This window comes from Pogona vitticeps, chromosome 1, assembly GCF_051106095.1.
Source record: "Pogona vitticeps strain Pit_001003342236 chromosome 1, PviZW2.1, whole genome shotgun sequence".
Lineage (NCBI taxonomy): Eukaryota > Metazoa > Chordata > Lepidosauria > Squamata > Agamidae > Pogona > Pogona vitticeps.
Window position 1 is genome coordinate 292690410 of NC_135783.1, and position 23069 is coordinate 292713478.

Here is a 23069-nt window from a genome sequence, read left to right on the forward strand (position 1 = left end):
CTGCTTTGGGCACATCATGAGAATGAAGAATTCTCTAATGCAGGGAAAGGTAGAAGGCAGCATGAGGTAGACCAAATATGACCTAAAGGAAGCTATAGTACTGAGTTTACAAGAGCTGAGCAGGGCTGCTGAAGACAGGACATTTTGGAGATCACTCATTATTGATTTATTTGGTTTATATACCACCCATCTGGCAGCCAGGGTGGGAGGCAACTTGAGGGCAGTGGCTAAGTTCCATTAAACGTTCCCTGACTCATTAAACGTTTACAATTCTACATGAGTCTGTTCTTTTTGAGGCAACGGACTATCAAGACTACCCTCTTGGAAATTTGTATATTGAAAGGAATTTGGAATCTCTATTTTGTCTTTATTTCAGAACAGGGCAGTCAATTGGAAGAGATATGGCTGATTTTATACCTATTGCTTCCTGATTACTTTTAAAAGGGATTTGATTTCAAAAGTCACTGCTGACTGTGCATGACCGTCCTTGGTCAAATACCCTCATTACCAATGTGTGCTAACACTGAGGGAGATTGCTTTCAGCATGGAAAACTTTCATTTGCCACACCGTTTAAGGATCCAATTATTCCTTGCATGTCCCACTTTTATTTTTCATCACAGATTTTTTCAGCAGCACATGGTCTCTAGGCAGGGCCCGGGGTGGGGGTTTGATAACCACCACAACCCCTCAGGGGAGTGGCTAGGCCAGAGCTTCCGCCCGGCCTACGTCCCGTGAGCCCAAGGAGGCGCTGGCCGTGGTGCTCGCCCGAGGCCTTGGCGGTGACTCCACAGCGCCTCTCCGCGGCTTGGCGCGATTTTCTTCATCCGTTCCTTCCCCTTCCAGTGGCTGAATGGTTCGTTCTTCACGGCCTCCTCCCCGCCGTCCTCCTGATTGTTGGTTCGCTCCTCCCCGCGTTGTTGATGCGGAACTGGCCGGGCTTGCTTGAGGCTGAGCGGAGTTGCGTGAACGAGGGGAGGACGCGGCCTCCTTTTGACAGGTAAGAAGAGCAGGCCTCGCGGCAGCCGCGCGGCTAAACGGATAACGACGATGCCTCCCCGCCCTCCCTTCTGTGACATGCGGGGGGGGGGAAGGAATGGCTGAGAGGCTGCGGCGCAGGTTCGCCGGGAAGGGCGGTTAGCCTGCGGTGAGGAGGCGAGGGACTTGCTCGGGGGCCGGGGCGGGTGGGCTTGGGTTGAAAGGAGGGGAAGCCGAGGGCCACGGAGAGGAGAAAGAGGTGGGAAGACCGCCAGCTGGCGGCTGGTGGAGAGGGGCTCGTGGTTCAGCAGGGCGGTGTGCTGGCAGGAGAGGTGGGGGTGAGGAGGCACGGATGGAGAAGTAGGTGAGGGATGCGTCTCTGTGTGTGTGTGGGGCAGACATGGATGTGGGTTTTTGAAGTGAAAAGGTGGGGAGGGGGGGGTTCGCCGGCTGACGCAGTTGCCTTGAGGTGTGGGGAGGTGTAGTCGAAGGGAGAAGCTTGAGAAGAGCGGAAGCAGAGACGGATAAAAGCCTGGACCATTAGGGGACTGCAGCAGGCAGGCACTGGAGTTGCTGGAGGGGTGTGTGTTGGGGAAAGAAACAGGAATTTTGAGGTGTTCCCACCTTCCGTCCCACCTTTGTGCTGAGCGTGCATGTGATGCTGATGCTGCTCTTGGCCCCATGCTGGATCACACATCTGTCTCTCTGGGCTGGGGCTGAGCATTGCTATTGGACACAGCTGCAGCCGTTCTTCCTGGACCTGCTCCCCCTGTGGATGGCTAACCAAGGTAATCAGGGAGAGCAAGGAGATACAACACAGTTCCAGACACTCCTTGCTGAGCTCAACCAATAACTTAGTCTCACAGCACCTGTATGTCCCTTCAGGGAGATCCTATGTTACCCCACAGCCCCTGGATCTTCTCCCTTTCCATATAGAAATGATGAGCATACATATATAAATGTCAGTGTAAGTGTGCCTGTGTGCATTTGCTATGCCTCGCAGGAAGTGCTTGTGGTTGATCTTACTCGCTTTTGACTTGAATTGCTGTTCAGCTGGAATATTACAAAATGCGTAATCAAGGGATGGTGGAGCTGCTGCTCTGTTAGGCTCATACTGTAGACATACTATAGGCTGTAATCTGTTGAACTTGATTTGACTTTGAGCACAGCTGGCTTATGATTGGAAAAGAGTTCCCTAAAATTTTGCAATGAGACATCCCCCTGCTTGCTGCACAGCCATATAGATAATGCCTTCTATAATGTTTGGTTACTACTATATATTAGTAACCAAACGTGTGTGTGTGTGTGTTTTACACACACACACACACACACACACACACACACAGAGTGTGTATACAGACACACACACACACACACACACACACACACAAATATTTATAATTATACAGATATATATAATGTTTGGTTACTAATGTTACATTTGGTTACAGTGTTACATACACTGACGTACTGAAAGAATGTTCATTTAAAAATTCTAGTCAACTCCACCTGGAACATTTACAATGAACAATAGTATCTATGAAAGTTTGACTAAAGGAGATCTTGCCTCTTGTATTCCCCACCCTAAACTGGATTAGGTTTAATGAGGTCTTTTCCAGACAGCCACTTTCTTAAGTTGCTTAGCGCAATCTTTGCCTTTATTCACTGAGAAGGACAAAAACTGCATAGAGTTGATCCTCTTGAGGGCTGCCATTTAAAGGTACCTGAATGTGGTGGCTTCCAAGGAAGCAGCCAGCTATGTATAACCCTCCGGAACCTAGCTTACTAGCATAACCAGTCCACTTTGTCCACTGCAGGTTAGTAATATTCAGATTTGAAGAATAACACTCGAGAGACTCAAATGAATTTCTAGGGCCCTGTCAGGAAATTCGAGAAAATCACTGGACTTTGTTGAATCTTCAGAGACACTCAGTTCTATAGCTGTGGGACAGATGCTCAGAATAGCTCTAAATATTCCCTTCCCTAAATATTCTCTAAGAGAACAGTCATTTCAAATGTAGAAAAATGAACTGAAAAATTTAATTGTGTTTGTGAAGGTATAAGTTGCTACCATAAAATTAGAGTCCAGCACCAAAGACTTACATTTCAAATAATTATTAGTTTGCATATTCAAAATCTCTCTTATTTTCTTCGTGAGTGGAGGAATTTTGTGTAGTTTCTGGAAAGAACAATAGGAATATTTCATGTACAACTGTTAAATTGCTAATGGACTATAATTATTGTGCATTCTAATAATGAAATAGTTCAATAAATACTTGTCATATCTTGGAGAGAGAAGGAATGAGGTATTAAGGAGCTTAGGAATGGCTTTTCATGGCTTCTTTCTACCATCTGCTGTAGTGCAGTTGTAATGTTGCTTTGGAGGGCATAGCTATTTTAATATCTGACCATCCACACATTTATTTGCAGTCAAATAACAAAAGTTCTGGATTCACAAAACACCAGGCTCCTATCATCAAGATCCTCATCAGTGAGGGTTTGCTGCTCTTCGATTTTTCTGAACTTTTTTTTAATGTAGCTGTGATTCTCTTGGGATGTTTAAATGTCTTCAAAGAAGTATCTGATGTATATAAAAAGCTTTTGATTGTGCCTACACTAGTTTCTGTATCTTTTCAATGCAATTAACAGAGAACAGCTGCTACCTAAATCAGTGTCAAGAGCTCTGACATGTAGTACACTCCCAGTATAGGCACGTGTTTCTGTTCAGTGAGTAAATGCATTCAAAGTAAAACAAAACAGAAAATGGCTACCGTGTACACAGTATATTGAAAGCTACAGCTATATAACACATACTTGACAAAGTATATAGCTATTGTATTCTCGAAAGCTTTCACAGCCAGGATCCAATGCTTGTAGGTTTTTCAGTCTGTTTGACCGAAAAACCTAGAACATTGCCAAAGAGCCTGAAAAACCTACAACAACCAACATATATAGATATTCTTTCTTTACGTTCTCTTCTTTTCTGTTGGTTATTTGTCTGAAACCTTCTTTTCCTTGACGGCCAATACTTTGAAAAGAAATGCTGTGAAGTCTCCCCCACCTTGGCTACTTTTATAAATTTAGTTAATCTTAACATTGTCTTAAATTGTCAAATTGTCATTGTCAAAAATAATAAGTGGTATTGTGCCTTTATTAAGCATAGTTTTTTGTGTACTATATAAGCCACTTCTTCCAATTCAGAAGTGGTTTATAGCCTGTGAAAGTCTATATCAAATAAAACTTGTTAGTCTTTAAAGTATCAATAAAATGGCAAGTGACTGCAGAAGCTACATGCAGATTCTACACTAGTCAGAAGATGGACATTTTTAAGAGGAGAATGTTTTTAGCAGAGTATTAAATGTGGTGAGGAAAAATAGGGTGGATAAAGGAGTAAAGAAAAACAAAGGGTATATTTTAAATGAATTATAAAAGTATGCAGGAATACATATAAAGACCATTGAAGTTACAGTACTGTAGCCACACTTACATCTGAGCAGACAAAGATAGAATTGAACAGTCAAAGTGCTTTGTACATCAATCCACAAAAGCTAATAACACACACTTCACTACGTTTTATATAATCCTTTCATAATACTTCTGACCTCTGATGTTGGCTGTGACCAGTAAAATGTTTTCATGCTAGCTATATCTGGAGGCCAAGGCTGTAGTTATGGATGTTTTTGTAATCTATGCAATCAGTTATCTGTAAATTTTGTTCAAGCTTTTTAAAGCTTCAGTTGGTGCAGAATGCCGTACTGTAGCTTAGTGCAGGGAAAAGGGACAAAGCAGAAGGAGTGTATGAGACCAGCCTTACTTAGGCTGTGATTATACTGGCAAGCTGAATCAGGCTTTGCTGCAGCTTGATTCATAGCCTATTTTAGACTTCTGTTTGGGTCAAGTGATCACATGGAAAATGAGGATTGTCCATGCTGGCCCCTTTAGCTGAAGCAGATTTATCTGCACCACAGCCTACACCTCCCTTCCTTTGACCCCACTCTCTGCCAATCCCCTGCTCTCCTTTTATTGTTGATTGTAAAGCTGGTGGCTGTTCTAAGTGTTGCATGATGCTGGGGAAAAGGGATGATTTTCCAGAATTCTTCATAATGTATATGCACATACTGTGGAGACATAGTGGTCTGCTGCAGTTCATCACAGTTGCTTCTGTTTCACATTGATTTTAATCTCCCCTTTTTTCCTCTGTAGAGGTGATCTAGTGCTAAACTTGGTAGTTTGTTTAAAAATATTGAAAAATGCTTTGATATGACTAGGGAGAAAGATTGTGGAGGTAAGTGATCCTGCTATCCAAAACATCACACACAACTTAGTAGGTCACCAGAATACCATCCACATTCATGTTTCTTGTCCTTTTGGAGGACAAAACAACTGATCACATGGGGAAAGCCTGTTCAAATCATTCCAGTTTGAAAAAAAAATAGAAGTCCCCTTATTTTACTAACTACCTTCATTCTTTTGAGCACAGCTTAAATGCTGAATTGTCCTGTGACTGGAGCCCCTCTGCTCCCCGAGCCTCAGGCAGGCAACTTGTTTTAGCTCTCAAATCATATTCTGTGGGATCTGTAAAAGTATAAAAGAAGTGCTTTTTCACTATGCTATTTGTGGAATTTCCATTTCAACTTGCTATAAATCCTTAGAGAAAAGATTAAGATTTTTGCATTTGATCAAAGTTTATGAAGTAGAATAATAGAGATGTTGTACTGTATAATGTTGATACATTAATGTAGCAGTTTTTGTGTAATTTACATTTTTTTTCTTTTGGACAATTTTTCTTTTACAGATGTGCTTATATAGTGTACGTAAGATGCTTTGAATCCTTTATAACCCTAGAAAAAGCTGGTTATACAGTAAATTAATGGTTGTTTTCCTCTCTTCTCAAACTTCTTTTTGTCATGTATGGCTGTATGGAAGAGAGGATCATATGTTGTACGGCTTTTCTGTTGGGGAGAAATGCCTGTCAGTTATGGGAAGGTTTCAGTGGTGGACTTCCACTAGAGGAACAACAGGACAATTATGACACCTCCTCACTACCTACCTGCCCTCCCCAAAACAACTGTAGAAGAACTGCTGGAGGAAGGGACTAGAAAGAAAATGCCACTAGTGCGATGCCTGGTTCAGCCCTGTGAGATAATAATATCCCCCTTATTAATCAGAGGATTCCTTCTCTGTTAGAGCATGTGCAGATTGTATACATGATTTGCATGCTTCATTGTGGAATACTATTCCCAGAGAAGACCATCTGGCATCATCTTGTTCATCTTTTTGGCCTCACATGAAGTTGTTTCTCTTGCCTGGACATTTTGATACAGTTAATCAAAGCTGTTTTTAATAGCTATTTCTGCTGTTCATTTCATTACTTAATGAGATATTGATTTACGTATGTGATATTTGGATGAACACTTTTATTAATTTTTTTTAGATTTTAATGACTGTGCCAATATTTTAATATTTAATTTTGTTCTGAATCAGTTTTGGACTTCTGCTGGTTGTAGAATCAATATATACATTTAATAAGCTAAACTAATTTACACTGTGCAAAATTACATAATCAACCATTTTTATAACACTAAATAGATGAATCATTACAGTTCTGTTACATAAAATTCTGCACTGACATATTTACTGTGAGAAAAATAGTGGCACTGTGTTGTCACAGCTTAACCTTGAATGTATCTTTAAAACGATTTTCACTACATATTTGTTGTAGTTTGTAGGAACAAAATAATAGAACCCAAGGGAACTAGAGATAACATGTTACGTTCAGGTTGCTAAACATCTATAATTCTTTAAAGCTGACAATACATCTTGTTGAAGAAATATTTAGATTATTTTAAGAAGGGAATTTTTTGTTGTTTAGTCATTAAGTCGTGTCCAACTCTTCATGACCCATGGACCAGAGCGTGCCAGGCCCTCCTGTCTTCCACTGCCTCCCGGAGTTGGGTCAAAAAGTAGGGAAATAGCCAACAGAAAAAAACTGGAATATACTAGAAATGTTCAGAATTTTAATCTGGGCAATGAAATAAATGCTTTACATGTGTTATACAACTTTTTTTGACAACCCAAAATACTCTTTTTTTCTGGAATAATGAAATCAGGGATGAAGTGCTGAAGTGTGTTACATCTAGCAAATGAAAAATATTTTCAAGGTTTTCATTTCACTCTCACATTGAAATATTGGAAGCCTCTGTACATATTACAGGTTTTTTTTGAAATACGTAAACAACTGACTGGCATAGTGTGCAGTCTGTTTGCTTGCTTATGCAAAAGAAATTTTTATGGTGTTCAGTGGGGATTATGCCTTCTTAGTCTATATAAGACAGGACCTATAGAAAGTATGCATGGATAAGGCAACAATGTGTGCCAATGCTTATACAGTAGTATCAGACAGCTACTTTCCTCAGGGATCCACAACTAGTTTTAGTTTCTTTTTTATTGTATAGTTATTTAAAATAACTATTGTATAGTTATTTATATGATACCTTTTTCCTAAAAGATCCAATGTGGCTTACACTATGAAAAGAAACAAAGCTAAAATAACAAATTCTTACAATATTTAAAAGCATTAAACACATATATTAAAACTTATAAAGAAGAACAATATTAAAAGCTCAAGTAAAACAACAGAATAGAAGAATCTCTCTTAAAAAAAACCTTGGTCAACCAGTCATGTAAAGAAAAGCGTTTAGAAGAGAAGGGTCTTTGTCTGTTTGCAGAAGGACAGCAAAGATGGAGCCAGCCAGGCCTCCCATGGGAAATAATTCCACTCTAGGAGCAGCAACAGAAAAGGCCCTCTCCTGTGCCCCCACCAAATGGACCTGTGAGGGTGGTGGAACTGAAAGAAAGACCTGTCTTGATTGTCTTAATACTTGGACAGGCTCATAAAGGGAAACACAGTCTTTTAAATAGTTTGGAGTCTTTGGACTCAAACTGTTTTGGGCTTTATTGGTTAAAAACAGTTCTTTGAATTGTGCCCAGGAATGGATTGGTAGCCAGTGGAGCTGCTGTAGCTGGACAGTTATATGTTCCCTGTAAGCAGCCCCAGACATAACCTAAAAATAAGCCCTAGTATGATTTTTCAGGATGCTCGTAATATAAGCTCTACCCCAAAAATAAGCCCCAGTTAAGTGAAACCCTGCCCTCCACCATTGTGCAGCAACCAGAAGAAGATGACATGACTGTAAAATAAAACATCCCCTGACAATAAGCCCTGCCTAATGCATTTTTGGAGCAAAAATTAATTATAAGACCCTGTCTTATTTTGGGGAAAACACAGTAGAGGGCCAGAGACTCCCTTTCCCTGATTTAGCCATCATGTCTTGTGACCTGGAATCTAGACCAGAAGCGATCAGGGTCCTCATCTGTTGGGATCCATGCTGCAGCAGTTCAGTAAGCCAGAGGCAGAAGTATTACAGATGTGACTTTTGCTTTTGTACAAAATGTGGTGTAGGAAAAATAATACTGAGTCCCGACCCAGAAATGGGGTTCTCAAAGTTGTAGCCTAGAGGCAGTCAAAAAATACAGACTAATAGGCATAAAATTCCACATCTGGCTTCTGAGCTACAGGTTCCCCTTTACTACGTATATTCTTACCAGCCTCCAAATTATTGCCCTGTGGTCTTCTGCTGATGGCTGTTTATTTGTTGGCTAGGTGGTAAAGTGTACAGTGTTGAAGTGAGTATGCTGTTGGCAGGTGCTTAAGCTATCAGTTGTAGGTCACTTCTAATCCCTCTGCACTATCAGGAGCTACTGTCAGATAAGACTCGAAACTCAACTGCCAGCTTTACTGCTTGGTGTGTGTGCATTCAGGCATATTTAGCTGCACAGAAGTAGTATAGGTGCTACTCACAAAAGGCAGAATTACTTCTTTTACCTGGTGATTCTGCAATCTAGCAAATATTTAAAAGCTGCAGAAAGCCAGAAAATATTTTATTGCTTGTAGTGTACAATCTCTATCTACTATCAGCTTTTCACGTATTTCTGTATTTATCATGAGGCTGTAAGCTTCAAGCATTAATAACTGAAAGAATCAGAACTTGTTTGATGAAAGGAAATGTAAAGTTGCTGTATGTTTCTGTCTTCCATATAGCAGACTAAGCAGACATCAGGTTTTCAGGGTATACTTTGTTTTTTGCTAGAAGGCCAAGAGAACATCAGCTGAAACTAACAGAAAGTGTAGGCTTTGGGGCAGAGTACTTTAGTTCGCCAGGTTCCTAATTATTCCTTATTTTCTGTTGCTCTTCAATTAGCATTTCATAATAAGACGTATCACTCTGTTGGAGGTGAATTAGTAGTTTGTCATTTTCCAGTAACTGCCTCACCCCATCCAGAAATGGTGCCCTACCTTTTCTCTCCAAATATATCACTGATACCTGAAATCATTTCTAACAGATGGCTGTAATGTTAATACAGTAGAATGTGAATACATTCTCCACACATTTGTTGGCATCTAGAATAAGACACATATGGAGAGGAACCCTTTGAGTTATCATTGAGCATAATATTTCCCCTGTTATTATATTTTGGATGGAATCAGGAAGAATTTGTGATGTCTTCCACTAAACACTGATAAGTGAAGAAAAACAGTTTTTGTTGGCTAGTTATTTCAGTAGTTTTCCATTGTTTGTTTTAAAGGGTGCAATGAGCTCAAATAATTTTGAAACCCTGCAGGAGATTTGATACCTTAGTATTTATCTTATACTCTTAGACAAAGTTGTTGTACTCTATGCATTTTTATACTAGAAGCCTGGAGATAAGGAAAAAGCTGGTTAGTTTAGTCAGTATATGAAATTCAGCTTCCCTTCCTCCCTCTCTGCTGCTTCTTTCCTCTCACTGCTCCCTTGGAACTATCTTTCTGTCTTAGGCTGTGACTGCATGGTCAAATATTGTGGGATTTGCTGTGGGTGTATAACAGATGAATTTGCATTTTTCAGTGACTACATGATGTAAAGAGCAATTTGAATCTGTCCAGCCCTTTTTGCTTCTGATGCAGAGTTTTTCTCTGCCACTGGGGGCTTCTATTTTTTTCAAGCTGGAATGATTCAAACAGACTTTCCCCTCTGTGACCAGTTCTTTTGCTCTGCAAAAGGATGCGGGGGGGGGGGAGGTCTGTGGGTGGTATTAAAGTGACATTGGTTAAGGGACTGTAGGAACACCCACTCCCATGATCTTTCTCCCTAGTCATCCCAAAATGTTTGTTTTACTTTTTAAAACAAAGTTTCAGGTTTCATGCTAACTCACCTTATCACCTATGTTGATATATTGGTTTAGAAAAAAGAGAGATAAAAATTGATATGAAATAGAAACAACTCTGATAACAAACTGCAGACTACTGTTCTGTGGTATGTCTGCAAGTGTTTGTATAGTATGGAGAATTTTGGAAAACTGTTCTTTTTCCCTAGTGCTTTAGAACACTTTAAACAGCCCATTGACTTTACAATAAGCCATAAAAGGGGAGCAGGGAATTGCAGTGGGCGGAATCAAAGGAAGGGAGTGTGAGGGATGTGGCGGAAATCAAACCACATCAACATGAGGGGTCAGTGTGGATGCTGGCACTGAAACAATCTGCAGGCTATGTATAATAATCTGATCCAAGAAGAAACATAAAATAGGCCACGAATCAGGCTGCAGCAAAGCCGAATTATTCCAATTTGACTTGGCAGTGTAGCTGGAGCCTTGGAGCACACTTCCTTGCACTTCTCCCAAGTAAAGTCTTACCTTATTTTTTCATCTCCTTGTCCATTAAATGTGATTGTCAAAAGGTTCTCTAGTTGATGGTGGGCCGCCGAGTTGTATGGGGAAATTAGGACTCTGATAGTTAGGAACATAACTTTCTTTATTAACCTTTAACATAGGAGTGTCAATAACAACCTCAACGGGCTCTGAACTGTCCCAACTGTCCAACTTTCTTTCTAACTGTCTATAACAGTTCACCACGTATTCATTCTTCAATACGGGGGAGCCGGCCCAAATCGCTCCCTGTCAGTGGGTTTCCTGAGGGGGGCACTTCTCACAGCATGGGTGGCGTGCCCAATTTCCCTCCAGCGGCAACTGATTGAAGGTCGCGTCCAGCCGGACCACCTTCCTCCAGGGACCCTGACCTCGTGGGTAGACCACGACCGTCCATTCTGTGGTTTCCTGTATCACCACCCCTCCTGGTTTTAACTTAGGATCTGGAAGAAGCCCTCCGACTCTCAAGTTAGGAAAATCATCCAGCAGACTCTTTACTTTGCGTGCTTTTGCCCTTTCCTTCTCCTCTTGATGCCTGTCTTCACCTGCAAATCCCCCACACACCCTGTCTCTTTTATAGTTTCTCCTTGAACCTCCACCCATTGCTCCTCCTCTTCTCCTTTTCCCTCCTCAACCAAACAAAACTCCGCTTTAACCCCTTCTAGCTTAGTAACGTCCTCCACTCACTCTCTCTTTTCTCGGACATCCACCTTCACCGGAGGAGATGGCACACTCTCTTTCTCCTGACCTCCACAGTGATTTAAATGTCATAGTCAAACTTTATTTGAATTTTTAATATATATTTCAAATATTTTATGATGTGATGTAGCACACATTTATGGCATTATTTCATTGTTAAGGAGAAAAAAGGCGCTGAAAACACAGCCTTGTATTTAACAACTAAGCTGGGAACCATCAGTATCCAGGAGCTTCATCCAGTTAAAATAGTAGTCCCCAACTTTTTCCCAACTGTTGACCAGTTGAGGGGCTGTGGCATGCTTGCATGGGGCATGTTGTGCTCACAGGGGCGTGTTGTGCTTGCGGGGTGTGTGTTGTGCTCACGGTGGCATGTCACACTTGCGCACATGTGCGTGCGGCATCTTGCACTCGCAAGGGCCATGTTGCGCTCATGGGGGACATTGCGCAGGGGAGTGGAGTGCATTCATGTGCATGTGTGGGGTGCGCTCATGGGGGAGCACTCGCGAGTGGGCAGGGGATCTGTGTCCATGGCCTGGTCCTGCCCAGGCCACAAACTGCTGCCTGGGCATGGACTGGGGGTTGGGGGACCCCTGAGTTAAAGGAGTAAACTGATGGAGAAGGAAGTGAACCTGTGTTTCCACTGTAGTTGCAGAGAAAGGTATATTGTTCTCCTGTGTTGAGAACAGAAACCACTATGTTGTTTAGGTGGAGACATATCAATCAATCCTTTTGTAGGATTCTTTCTTTTTTCTTATGAGATTTTATTTTACTTTTTGCTCAGATGGTCATGTTGAACCCTCTGGAGGGCATGAGAGAAATTCTCTTTGTGTAGTGTGGAAAGGTAAAACAATTTTGAGGAAGAAAAAGGGGCTATATTGTTATTTGGAAGAAACGCTACAGATGTGTGCATATCCTCTGAGACAAGCGCTTTTGCTTGCCCTTGCGGGACTTGTTGGTAAGATGGATTGTAAATGTCTCAAAATAAGTCAGTGAACATGAATGTGCATTCATATGGGCACACAGGTTCTCTCTTGTACCTTTATATGTGCTGCATTAAATAGGAGCTGCTGCTGTTATGTGCTGTCAAGTTGCCCTCAACATTTAGTGACCCCATGAATGAGCAGTTGTCCTGTTCTCAACAGCTGTGTTCAGCTCTTTTAAACTCAAGCTTGTGGCTTCCTTTAAGAAGTTAGTCCATCTCATATTTGGTCTTCCTCTTTTCCTACTTCCACCTTTCCCAGCATTATTTTTTTTCCCCAGAAAATCCTGCCTTCTCATCATGTGCCCAAGTAAGACGGCCTCAGTTTCCTCATTTTTGCTTCCAGAGCTAGTGTTCAGGCTTTCTTTGATCTAAGATCCACTTATTCATCTTTTCAGCTGTCCAGAGTATCCACAAAGCTCTCCTGTAGCACCACATTTCAAACAAATAACATTTTTTTCTTGTCCAGTTTTCACACCCATACAAGGTGACTGGAAATACAAGAATGTATGTGATCTTCAGTTTCTTCATTGTCAACATCAAGTTATGTAGTTCTTCTAACATTCAGCTGCAGTCCTGCTTTGGCACTTTCTTCTTTCACTTTCAAAGTAAATACTTTACGATATGCAGAGATAGGGGGCACCCACTATAATTTTATGAACAAGCTTTTAGATGGGAAAGTGGAGCAGGAGGCTAAATTTGTCTGGAATTGCTGTGCAATAGCTGTGTGGGATTGTTAAGAACACACTTTGTTGTTGTTTAGTCGTTAAGTCGTGTCCGACTCTTCGTGACCCCATGCACCAGAGCATGCCAGGCCCTTCTGTCTTCCACTGCCTCCTGGAGTTTGGTCAAATTCTTGTTGGGAGCTTCAGTGACACGGTCCAGCCATCTTGTCCTCTGTCATCCCCTTCTCCTCTTGCCTTCACGCTTTCCCAATATCAGGGTCTTTTCCAGGGAGTCTTCTCTTCTCAAGAGATGGCCAAAGTATTGGAGCCTCAGCTTCAGGATCTGTCCTTCCAGTGAGCACTCAGGGTTGATTTCTTTCAAAATGGACAGGTTTGTTGTCTTTGCAGTCCAGGGGACTCAAAGAGTCTCCTCCAGCACCACAATTCAAAAGCATCAGTTCTTCTGCGGTCAGCCTTCTTTATGGTCCAGCTCTCACTTCCATACATCACTACTGGAGAAAAAACCATAGCTTTGATTTATATGGACCTTTGTTGGCACGGTGGTGTCTCTGTTTTTTAGATGCTGTCTAGGTTTGTCATCACTTTCCTCCCAAGAAGCAAGTGTCTTTTATTTTGTGGTCGCTGTAACCATCTGCAGTGATCATGGAGCCCAAGAAAGTAAAATCTGTCACTGCCTCCATATCTTCCCCTTCTATTTGCCAGGAGGTGATGGGACCAGTGGCCATGATCCTAGGTTTTTTTTTTTTTTTTGAGCTTCGGGCCTTTTTTTGCACTTTCCTCTTTCACCCTTATTAAGAGGTTCTTTAATTCCTCCTCACTTTCTGCCATCTGAGTGGTATCATCTGCATATCTGAAGTTGTTGATATTTCTTCCGGCATTCTTAATTCTGCTTTGGGATTTATTCAGTCCTGCCCTGCAATTCCCTTCATGGATTGCAGCCTTGTCGTGGCGAAGGGGCTTGAGTAATTCAGAGAAGCTATGGGCTATGCCATGGAGGGACACCCAAGACGGACAGGTCATAGTGGAGAGTTCTGACTAAACGCGATCCACCTGGAGCAGGAACTGGCAAGCCACTCCAGTATTTTTGTCAAGAAAACCCCATGAACAGAAACAGAAGGCTAAAAGAACACACTACATAGCTATTAATTCTCCCACTACTTCACTCCTACCATTGGGAATTTCTTCAGCCAGCATCTGTTTGTGTCCTCTAGAAAGGTCACCCTGGCCTTTTTTAAAATGAAACTCACAGAAAGAATTATGAAGTCTGTTTGCTTATCTGTCCTTTTCTGTGTACACAAATGCATATTTTAGGAATATCTGCTCTCAGGCACGTAAACAGTTTTGCTGCTGCTTTCTTTGTGTGCTGAGTGCTAGGAAAAATGATGATTATTGATACTATACCTAAAATAAAAGAGGACAACATTATAGAACATGTACGGAAACACTGGGGGAGCCAGCTTGTATACTGTATGTATATGGTAAGGAGTAGGCTGCTGGTAGATAGCCTATGTGGTTAACAGTCTGGCACGTAGATTAGATCAGCAGCTAGTGACAGAGCTGTACTCACATCTACCAATTAACAACAAATGCAGTTCCAACCAGGAGGCTGTACTGTGTTGTATAAATGTTGTTGTGCAGTGATAGAGACTTCCTGATGCCATGATAGTCTTGTTTGATAGCTGGCTCAGGCAGCTTTTGAGTCCAGGTGAATTTTGTTTGTAGTGTGGGTGGTGCGTATATGGTGGAGGAGAGACTACACTTGCTCTATTAATAGTTCCAATGGGCTGTGATCTAGGGACAAGAGACTGAGTTGCTATGGAGACTGATTTGAATCAGATTACCTGAGGCTTGTGCTATCCAGCCTCTGCATGCATGGAAGCTGCATGGCCAGGCTACTTATTTTTAAAAATCATGTGTGTTCCTGAAAGAATGGTCTATGAGAAAGCAGAAATCATGCATTGCGTATGGCAATGTGAATCCCTGTGCCCGCAGCGGTTGAGGGGTGCATCAAAAGGTTTTTCCTATGTTACTTAGGGAAGTAACATAGGAAAAAGACAACTGATTAGATCTTGTTTTCTTTATTAAGTTTCTTGCTTTATTCTATCAACACGTGACAGCTTCTGGTCCTTGCTAGGTCCACTGTCTCACACTGAGTCCATCCTAGTCTTTGTGAGCAAGCCAAGGAATGGTTCTGCTCACCCCTCCCTGGGTTGTGCTCAGTCCTTGTCACAGATGGGTCTCTGTGACTGCTTCTACGTTGCATGCTTCTTTCTGATCCTGGCCCTCAGTTCTAAGAGTAAGAGTTGTCCGACCTAACACTTATGCCTCCAGTGTCCCTTCTGGGTTAAGGTGAGTTGGCTCCCCACCTGGGCCAGTCTGCAGGGCCTTATGCCAGGTATATCAGTAAAGGGACAGTCTACTTCCTGTGAAGGCTTTGCTAGTATGCCCCATTCAATCTTCTCCCCCCCCCCCACTAACTATTAGTCTTTCCCCCTCTTTTGTGAGGCTTCACTCCATTTTATACCTGTGGCCCTGCCCTTCTTGGAATCTCCTTATTTCCTGACCCTTTTACATGCTGGTCATCATTGCCCCCGTATTTCCTTGTGTCCCAATATGTGACTCATGACCTTCTATGCTATGTATATCCTGGTACCCCTGTTGGCTAAACTGGGCCTTTCTCCCATGGTAGAGTGCCCTCACCAGGCCTCTCCTCTCGAGCTGACACGTGGACTGCCAATTCTGTGGCTGAGGTGGCTTGCTAGGAGGTATGTTGGGACGCACAGTGGTGGGCCTGACCTGGGCAACTCTGCTAACCTCTTTTAGGCAGTATTGACTAAATTAGTAAGGAAAGCAACAATATACAGTACGTACTTATTTTAGATCTTTTGTACCAGTGCTGAGTACAAAACTGCCTTTGTTTGCTCTGCACAACATTGAAGTATCTTCTGTAGAAAATGCAATGGAGTGGATTAAAGAATTAGGGTTGATACTTGCTGGAGGGTATTTCTGTTGGCATGAATCAGTTTTTGCCAAGGAAGTGCAAAATATTTTTGAAAAGTCAGAAGAAATAAGACATCTGTGCATTCTGTGTTTGAGCCCCTTAATTAAATGGCACTCAGATTCCTATAGGTTTCATTTACTTTTAATGAGCCCTATTCCTTCCCCATTCTGAAGAGGAAAAGGATTAAACAGTGCTATTTTTCTCCCCTATTGAATGCATATTAGTCTTATATTGTTTTATAGGTAAAATGGAATTTAATTTCTTAAAAAGCTTAAAAAATTTAAAATACAGACTTTAATGTTTAATATTTGCAACCGCAGATCCTTTACCTACAACATTTCTGTGGTTTGAAAAATGCTCCACTCCACAATATTCTTGATGTCTTGTTCATGCAATCTACAGTACATAATTAATTCAGATTTTTCCCAAGTGTGCAGATATCAGTATTTTTAACAATAATTTTGAACATGCAGCATCATTGAACATGCTATATATGGGCTACTTTGCACAAGCATCTGTTATAGGTTAAAAGTGGGTCTGGACTTTGACATCTGAGAATGTGCTTTAGTGTAACAGTTACAGTACAGTGGGTGCAGTAGTCATCATACAGGATATGCAACAATAGTTGCAGTTTGTCCAGAATAGTTCCTCTTTATTTCAATAAATCAAATTTAATTCAGAATTCTATATATACAAGTGGTGCCTCGCAAGACGATGTTAATCCCTTCCACGGAAATTGCTGTCTTGCGAAAACATTGTCTTGCGAAACCAAATTTCCCATAGGAATGCATTGAAAATTAATTAATGCGTTCCTAGGGGAAAATTTTTTTTAAAGGACCTTAAGGTGTAGGGAGCTGGAGAAGCACCATGGGAGGACTGGCGGGGGGGTCCCCTCACCATGATTGCCGGCTTTGGAGGTCCCCCGCCAGTCCTCTGATGGTGCAGGAAAAGCCTCTGAAGTGCTCTAAAGCAGGCGCCGGTGGTTTCAGGGCACCCCTGCCAGGGCTCTGATGGTGCAGGGGAAGCCATCAGAACCCTGGAGGGGGTGCCTCGAAACCATGCACCCCCGCTTTGGGGTTCCCCCGGGGCTTACCTTGCACCATGGGAGGACTTACGCAGGTCCCTCTGCGCAGCGATTGGCATTTGCAGAGGTTTGTCTGAAACCATTTTTAAAGTTCCCTCCTCTTTCTCCAGCCTTCAGCAAGCCTCGGAAGGGAAAAGGAGAAAAAACAGAGTGTTCCCCCCTTCCGAGGCTTACCGAAGGCTGGAGGAAAAGGCAGGAACTTTAAAGTGTTGATGCTTACGTACAAAGCCCTAAACGGTTTAGGGCCTCGATACCTGGCGGAATGCCTACTCCCACCTAGATCTACCCATGTCACTCGTGTGAGCCAGGAGGTGAGGCTGAGGAGCCTAACGCCGAGGGAGGCCCGGAAGGAAAAGACAAGAAATCGGGCCTTCTCAGCGGTGGCTCCTCGCCTGTGGACCAACCTACCTCCTGAGATTTGTGTGGCCCCCTCGCTGGGTACCTTTAAAAATCAACTTAAAACATGGATGTTTCGGCAGGCCTTCCCTCCAGTCAATCCCTGATGCCTCTTTCTCCCTTCTATTTGTCTATTTTATTATGTTTATTTTATGTAAAACTGTTTTATATATATTCACTGTTTTATTTTATGTTGTTAGCCGCCTAGAGTGGTCTTAACCGACCAGATAGGCGGGATATATATGTACAGTGGTGCCTCGCTAGACGGTTATCCCGCTTGAACCATCAGGAAAAGCCCCCAAAGTGCTCTAAAGAGGGCACAGGTGGTTTTGGGGCACCCCTGCCAGGGCTCTGATGGTGCAGGGGAAGCCATCAGAACCCTGGCAGGGGTGCCCCGAAACTACCTGTGCCCTCTTTAGAGCACTTTGGGGGCTTTTCCTGCACCATCAAGGGAAGCCATCAGAACCCTGATATATATATCAGGGTTCTGATGGCTTTATTTTTATTTATTTTTATTATTTATTTTATTTATTTTTAAATAAATAAATAAATAAATAAATAAATAAATAAATAAATAAATAAATAAATAAATAAATAAATAAATAAATAAATAAAAATTGGTTTTGGACAAACGCCGATCGCTGCGCAGAGGGACCCGCAAAAGTCCTCTCATGGTGCAAGGTAAGCCCCGGGGGACCCCCAAAGCTGGGGCGCGTGGTTTCGGGGCACCCCGCCAGGGTTCTGATGGCTTCCCTTGATGGTGCAGGAAAAGCCTCCAAAGTGCTCTAAAACGGGCGCGGGTAGTTTCGGGGCACCCCCGCCAGGGTTCTGATGGCTTCCCCTGCACCATCAGAGCCCTGGCAGGGGTGCCCCAAAACCACCTGTGCCCTCTTTAGAGCACTTTGGGGGCTTTTCCTGATGGTTCAAGCGGGATAACCGTCTAGCGAGGCACCACTGTACAGTATTTATTTCCTTGGGAAGACTACAGGATGCCTTTTATAGACATTGATATATGTGAGGATTGTGCTGCTTAAGAATGATGAAGTATCACAAACAAGATCTTGCACAGTTGCATTCCATCATGGTTTTTGAGTTAAATTAGTTTGGAGGATACATGTTGGTTCTGCTGCATATGTATGTAAATACATGTACCTGATCACAGTGACACTATCTAGTATGGGTGTTGATTCCCTTCCAGGGATTGAAACCAAGCTGGTGGGCCAGATGGCATACAAGAGACCTTGCCCTAATGCTCCCTCTGGAAAAATTGAGTTCCTCCCTATTCCACTCCTCTTCATGCAGAGAGGAATTTTATGCCTCAGTGCAATTTTTAATAACAGATCAGAGATAAGAAGGCATTATTTGCCAGTCTGCTCATATCCTCAGTGAGTTACACAAGTGAGAAATCCCAGTGCTGTCTTGTTTGAAATGAAGACTGGATATGACAGCATGATTCCTCCTTCCCCTAATATGTTCAGTTCCTGTAGTGTAGGTTATTATGGAGCAAAAGGAAAACTAATGATGGGGGTGATCACAGAACAATAGGAAGGCAATTGCAAAGAAGTCGACAAGCAGATGTCCGAACCAGCAGAGCCCAAAGGCAACGCCTTGAGAACTCTTTTATTAACTCAGCAAGGGTTGCTTCGTATGTTGTGAGAATTCAGATAGGATACTAGTTACCTAATCGCCACTAGAATTGGCCAGAGAAAGTCTTTGAACTTATGATCTAACTCTAGGGGAAGAGGCAGAATGAGAGGTCACTCTGCCCACCGGGCTGTTGCTGCTTCTCTGCCAGGAGAGTTTGCCCTCACTGTAACAGATAACAACTAATGGCCTTGGGCAGGAGCTTCCCACACGTTCCCAGTTTGGAACACAAGATAAAGATGAGGCTAGGTACTGTATTTTTCTGTGTATAAGACGCCCCCACTTTTCTAACCCAAAATTAATAAATCTAAGTGGGGCTTAGCAAGTGGAGGGGAAAGCAGGAACAAAGCCCTGCAGGATCACTTTGATCCCTGCTTTCCCCTCCAATTATTTTTGTAGTTTCCTCAGCTTACTTCCACATATAAGACAACCTTCAATTTTTAGTCTAAAGATTTTAGACAAAAGTATAGTCTTATACATGGAAAAATACGGTGTATCTAGTCTTGGAACAAAGACAATTGCAGAATTCCCCCAATGGCAGCTGACTTAGAAGGGCTGACTTTACAGTGCAAACTTTTAGTGTGGAGTGCTTTTATTTATTTATTTATTTATTTATTTATTTATTTATTTATTTATTTATTTATTTATTTATTTATTTATTTATTTATTTATTTATTTATTTATTTATTTATTTATTTATTTATTTATTTATTTAAAGTATTTTACCCCTAAGTAAATGAGGTAGCTAAAGGGTGTGCCTTCAGTTATAAAGCTGGCTGGATAGCTCAGTGTGTTAGGTATCTGGATGCAAAGCCAGAGGTTGCTAAAAGTTAGAATTGATTTAACAGCACATGATTATTATTATTCAGTTATAAAGTTAAAATTTCTTTCCTTTGTATAGCAAATATACCTGTATACATATTTTCCTGGGGACGTGGTGGCGCTGTAGCCTGTGCTGCAGGGTCAGAAGACCAAGCAGTCGTAAGATCGAATCCACGCGACGGAGTGAGCGCCCGTTGCTTGTCCCAGCTCCCGCCAACCTAGCGGTTCGAAAGCATGCAAATGCGAGTAGATAAATAGGTACCATCTCGGTGGGAAGGTAAACAGCATTCCGTGTCTAAATCACACTGGCCATGTGACCACGGAAAGATTGTCTTCGGACAAACGCTGGCTCTATGGCTTGAAGAGCGGGATGAGTGCTGCCCCCTAGAGTCGGACACGACTGGACAAAAATTGTCAAGGGGAACCTTTACCTTTACCTTTTTACATATTTTCCTGAGTAGCTTCTCTTGCAGCACTTACCGTAAATCTATCTTGAAGCTACTATTTAAGTTTTAGCGTTTTTATCCATATACATTGTAATCTCTACTGTTCTCAATTACAGGAATGGGCAAAATGGAATATTTAAAATAGTCTGAATATGGGTCTTAAGCTATAAATAGTATCAATTGAAACAGAAATATACTGACATTAATTTTTAATGAAACAATAGTCAACACAGTCCTTTAATCTAAATTCAGCTGGTCACATGCTTTCTGGATAAAAAATGGATTTTTTTTCCTTAGGGCTGTACAGTCACATCGGTCCAGTGCTAGACACAAAATACTATTTCCTTACATAATATAAAGTGTATATATGTGTTTAGCTTTATGTTATATATGCTTCCATTTTCAAAATATGGTAATAAAATTGCAACAAAATAACGAACAAAAAGCAAACAAAAAATCCACTGGGAAGTCAATCAAACTGCAAATAGTCAAAGATATGTGAAAATTTAACAGAAAGAGATAAAAGAAAAAGGGTACATCTGAAACTTTTTATCCCTTTTCTAGTCCCTGGCATCTTGGTTGCCTTTTTTGCTACCAAGGAAGATTGGTAGCAAAGCTACTGTTGCAAAGCTGGTGATGTGGCATCTTCTTAAAAGTTAGAATGATTTCTAGTTTTTAAAATTTTAGTTTGAAGAGAGGAAAGATTTTGATTCTATTTGTGTAGAAGCAAATCTTCTGAAGCAGAGATTAAGAATAAGCACCACATCTTACATGCTGAGTATCTTCTTTCCAAAAAGTATAAAAAGTTAATTTGACAGGAATCAAATGAAATGCTAGTCTGAATTGCCAAATCTTGCTGTATCTGACAAAATTCTATTAAATCCAGTATTCTATTCCAGTGATTTAAAAGATACTTCCAAATGCTTGCATTCAAAGCAAGATTCACGCGTACTTCAGTTTATGAATTTAATGCATTATCTGGGACGTTATATAATGTGGAAAATTCGTAAACAGAAATGCGGATTGCCATAGGAATGGGGGTGGCGCTATAAACCTCCAGGGACAATGCATCCTGGGGAAACTTACTTCGTACAGCGAAAAAAAACCCCACACGTAAACTGAGGCATTATTTTCAATATATTTACCTATTTTCATAAACCAAAAATTACATTAACTGAGACGTTTGTAAACTGAGGTACCACTGAAGTAATAATAGCATTGTTTGTCCCAAGTATCTACTACTGTACTGACAGATATACTGTTTCTTCTCATCTAGCTATTATGGCTAATAAATTAAATTAATATACCTACATCTAATCAACATTTTCTGGAAGTAACAAGCATGATGCCATTTTGAATTTGCAAGTCCTAGAGGTTAATTAAAGCTGGGAGGACAGCTCAGTGGTTTATGTGTCTGGCTGCAAAGCCAGAGGTTGGGGGTTCTATTCCCCATGGTTCCTCCTGTGAATAGAACTAGCCTGTGTGGCCTTGGGCAAGCTGCAGAGTCCCAGAGTACCCCCCTCCCCCAGAAGAGGGGATTAGTAAACCACTTCTTAGTATTTTTTACCTGGAAAACCCAGAAAAGGATAGCCATAAATCAGAATTGACTTGATCGCACATGGTGATGATAAGTTAATTCTGTGTTGTGAGAAGGCCTGTATTTGGACCAACGTTGCCTCAATGTACGGTTTGTGTGATCCTGTATGTATTGTATACATACAGCTGACCTGATTACTTTGCCATTCACAGCCTAGTGCTAATGGAGTATCTATACCACTCTCAATACTGGCGCCAATGCATGCCAGTCATGTAAGTCTGAATCAGTTGTGAGTATGGGAATGGCCCTACAAGATTTTGAAATGATTTCATGGGAGTTGCCTTATGTGAATGTGCTACCACTTTCATATTGAGGCTACACTGTCATGTTTACCCATTAAGGACAGGTGAGAAAACATGTGAATACTTAATTTGAATTAGACTATTTTGTAAAAAATCTGCATCTTATATTCACAGTGTTGCTTGTGATCAAAATATTGCTATTGCTATGAATGTGAATTTAACCTTGAATGAAATATTTCTTATTTGTAGATTGGTGACACATTTTCTTCTTTAGGACAGTAATCAGAAGCCGGTTGGACCAATGAATGAGAAATGCACTGAGATGACATAGTGAAGGAAGCGAGACCATGGTGCAGAAGAAGAGAAGCTGTTCTCGTTTACTTGATTACCTTGTAATTATTGGAGCCAGGTACAGTAGGCACTAGTCTGGATGTGATTAGCATAATATGAATATGCATGTACCTATGGCCAGTGGGCTGATAAGAATGAAAGTTAGTAAATGCCTACTGCTGGTCAGCAGCAGGAGTGAAGGGGACCTGCATATTTAGCCCATCCTTTGGAGACAGTTTAGTGGCAAGTCATGCAGCACCATGTAGGCACACTACTGGTAAAGTTTCAAAGAACCTGTTGAAGATAGCCCTTGCCACAGCTGCCTCCAATAGATGCGTGCTGGTGAGAGTATAGCAGTGCCTTCCCTTTTGTCATTACACTGTACGAGTAGATATTTCATGCTTTTTGTCCAGCCCCATGGGCTGT

General features: G+C 41.7%; 1 protein-coding gene across 50 annotated transcripts in view; it reads left to right on the plus strand.

The window, feature by feature from the left end:
* The first annotated feature begins 784 nt into the window (after positions 1-784).
* MADD (MAP kinase activating death domain) overlaps positions 785-23069 on the plus strand; it is a 112936-nt gene continuing 90651 nt past the window's right edge. For 42 of the 50 annotated variants that reach the window (XM_020799298.3, XM_072986035.2, XM_072986036.2 and 39 more), the window contains exons 1-2: positions 785-998; positions 22588-22722. In XM_020799298.3, coding sequence (XP_020654957.3) covers positions 22661-22722 — 62 coding nt within the window. In that variant the 5' untranslated portion in view covers positions 785-998; positions 22588-22660. Of the gene's footprint in view, positions 999-22562; positions 22723-23069 lie in introns of all 50 variants that reach the window. The other 8 variants (XM_078389929.1, XM_078389981.1, XM_078389958.1 and 5 more) reach the window with 2 other exon arrangements.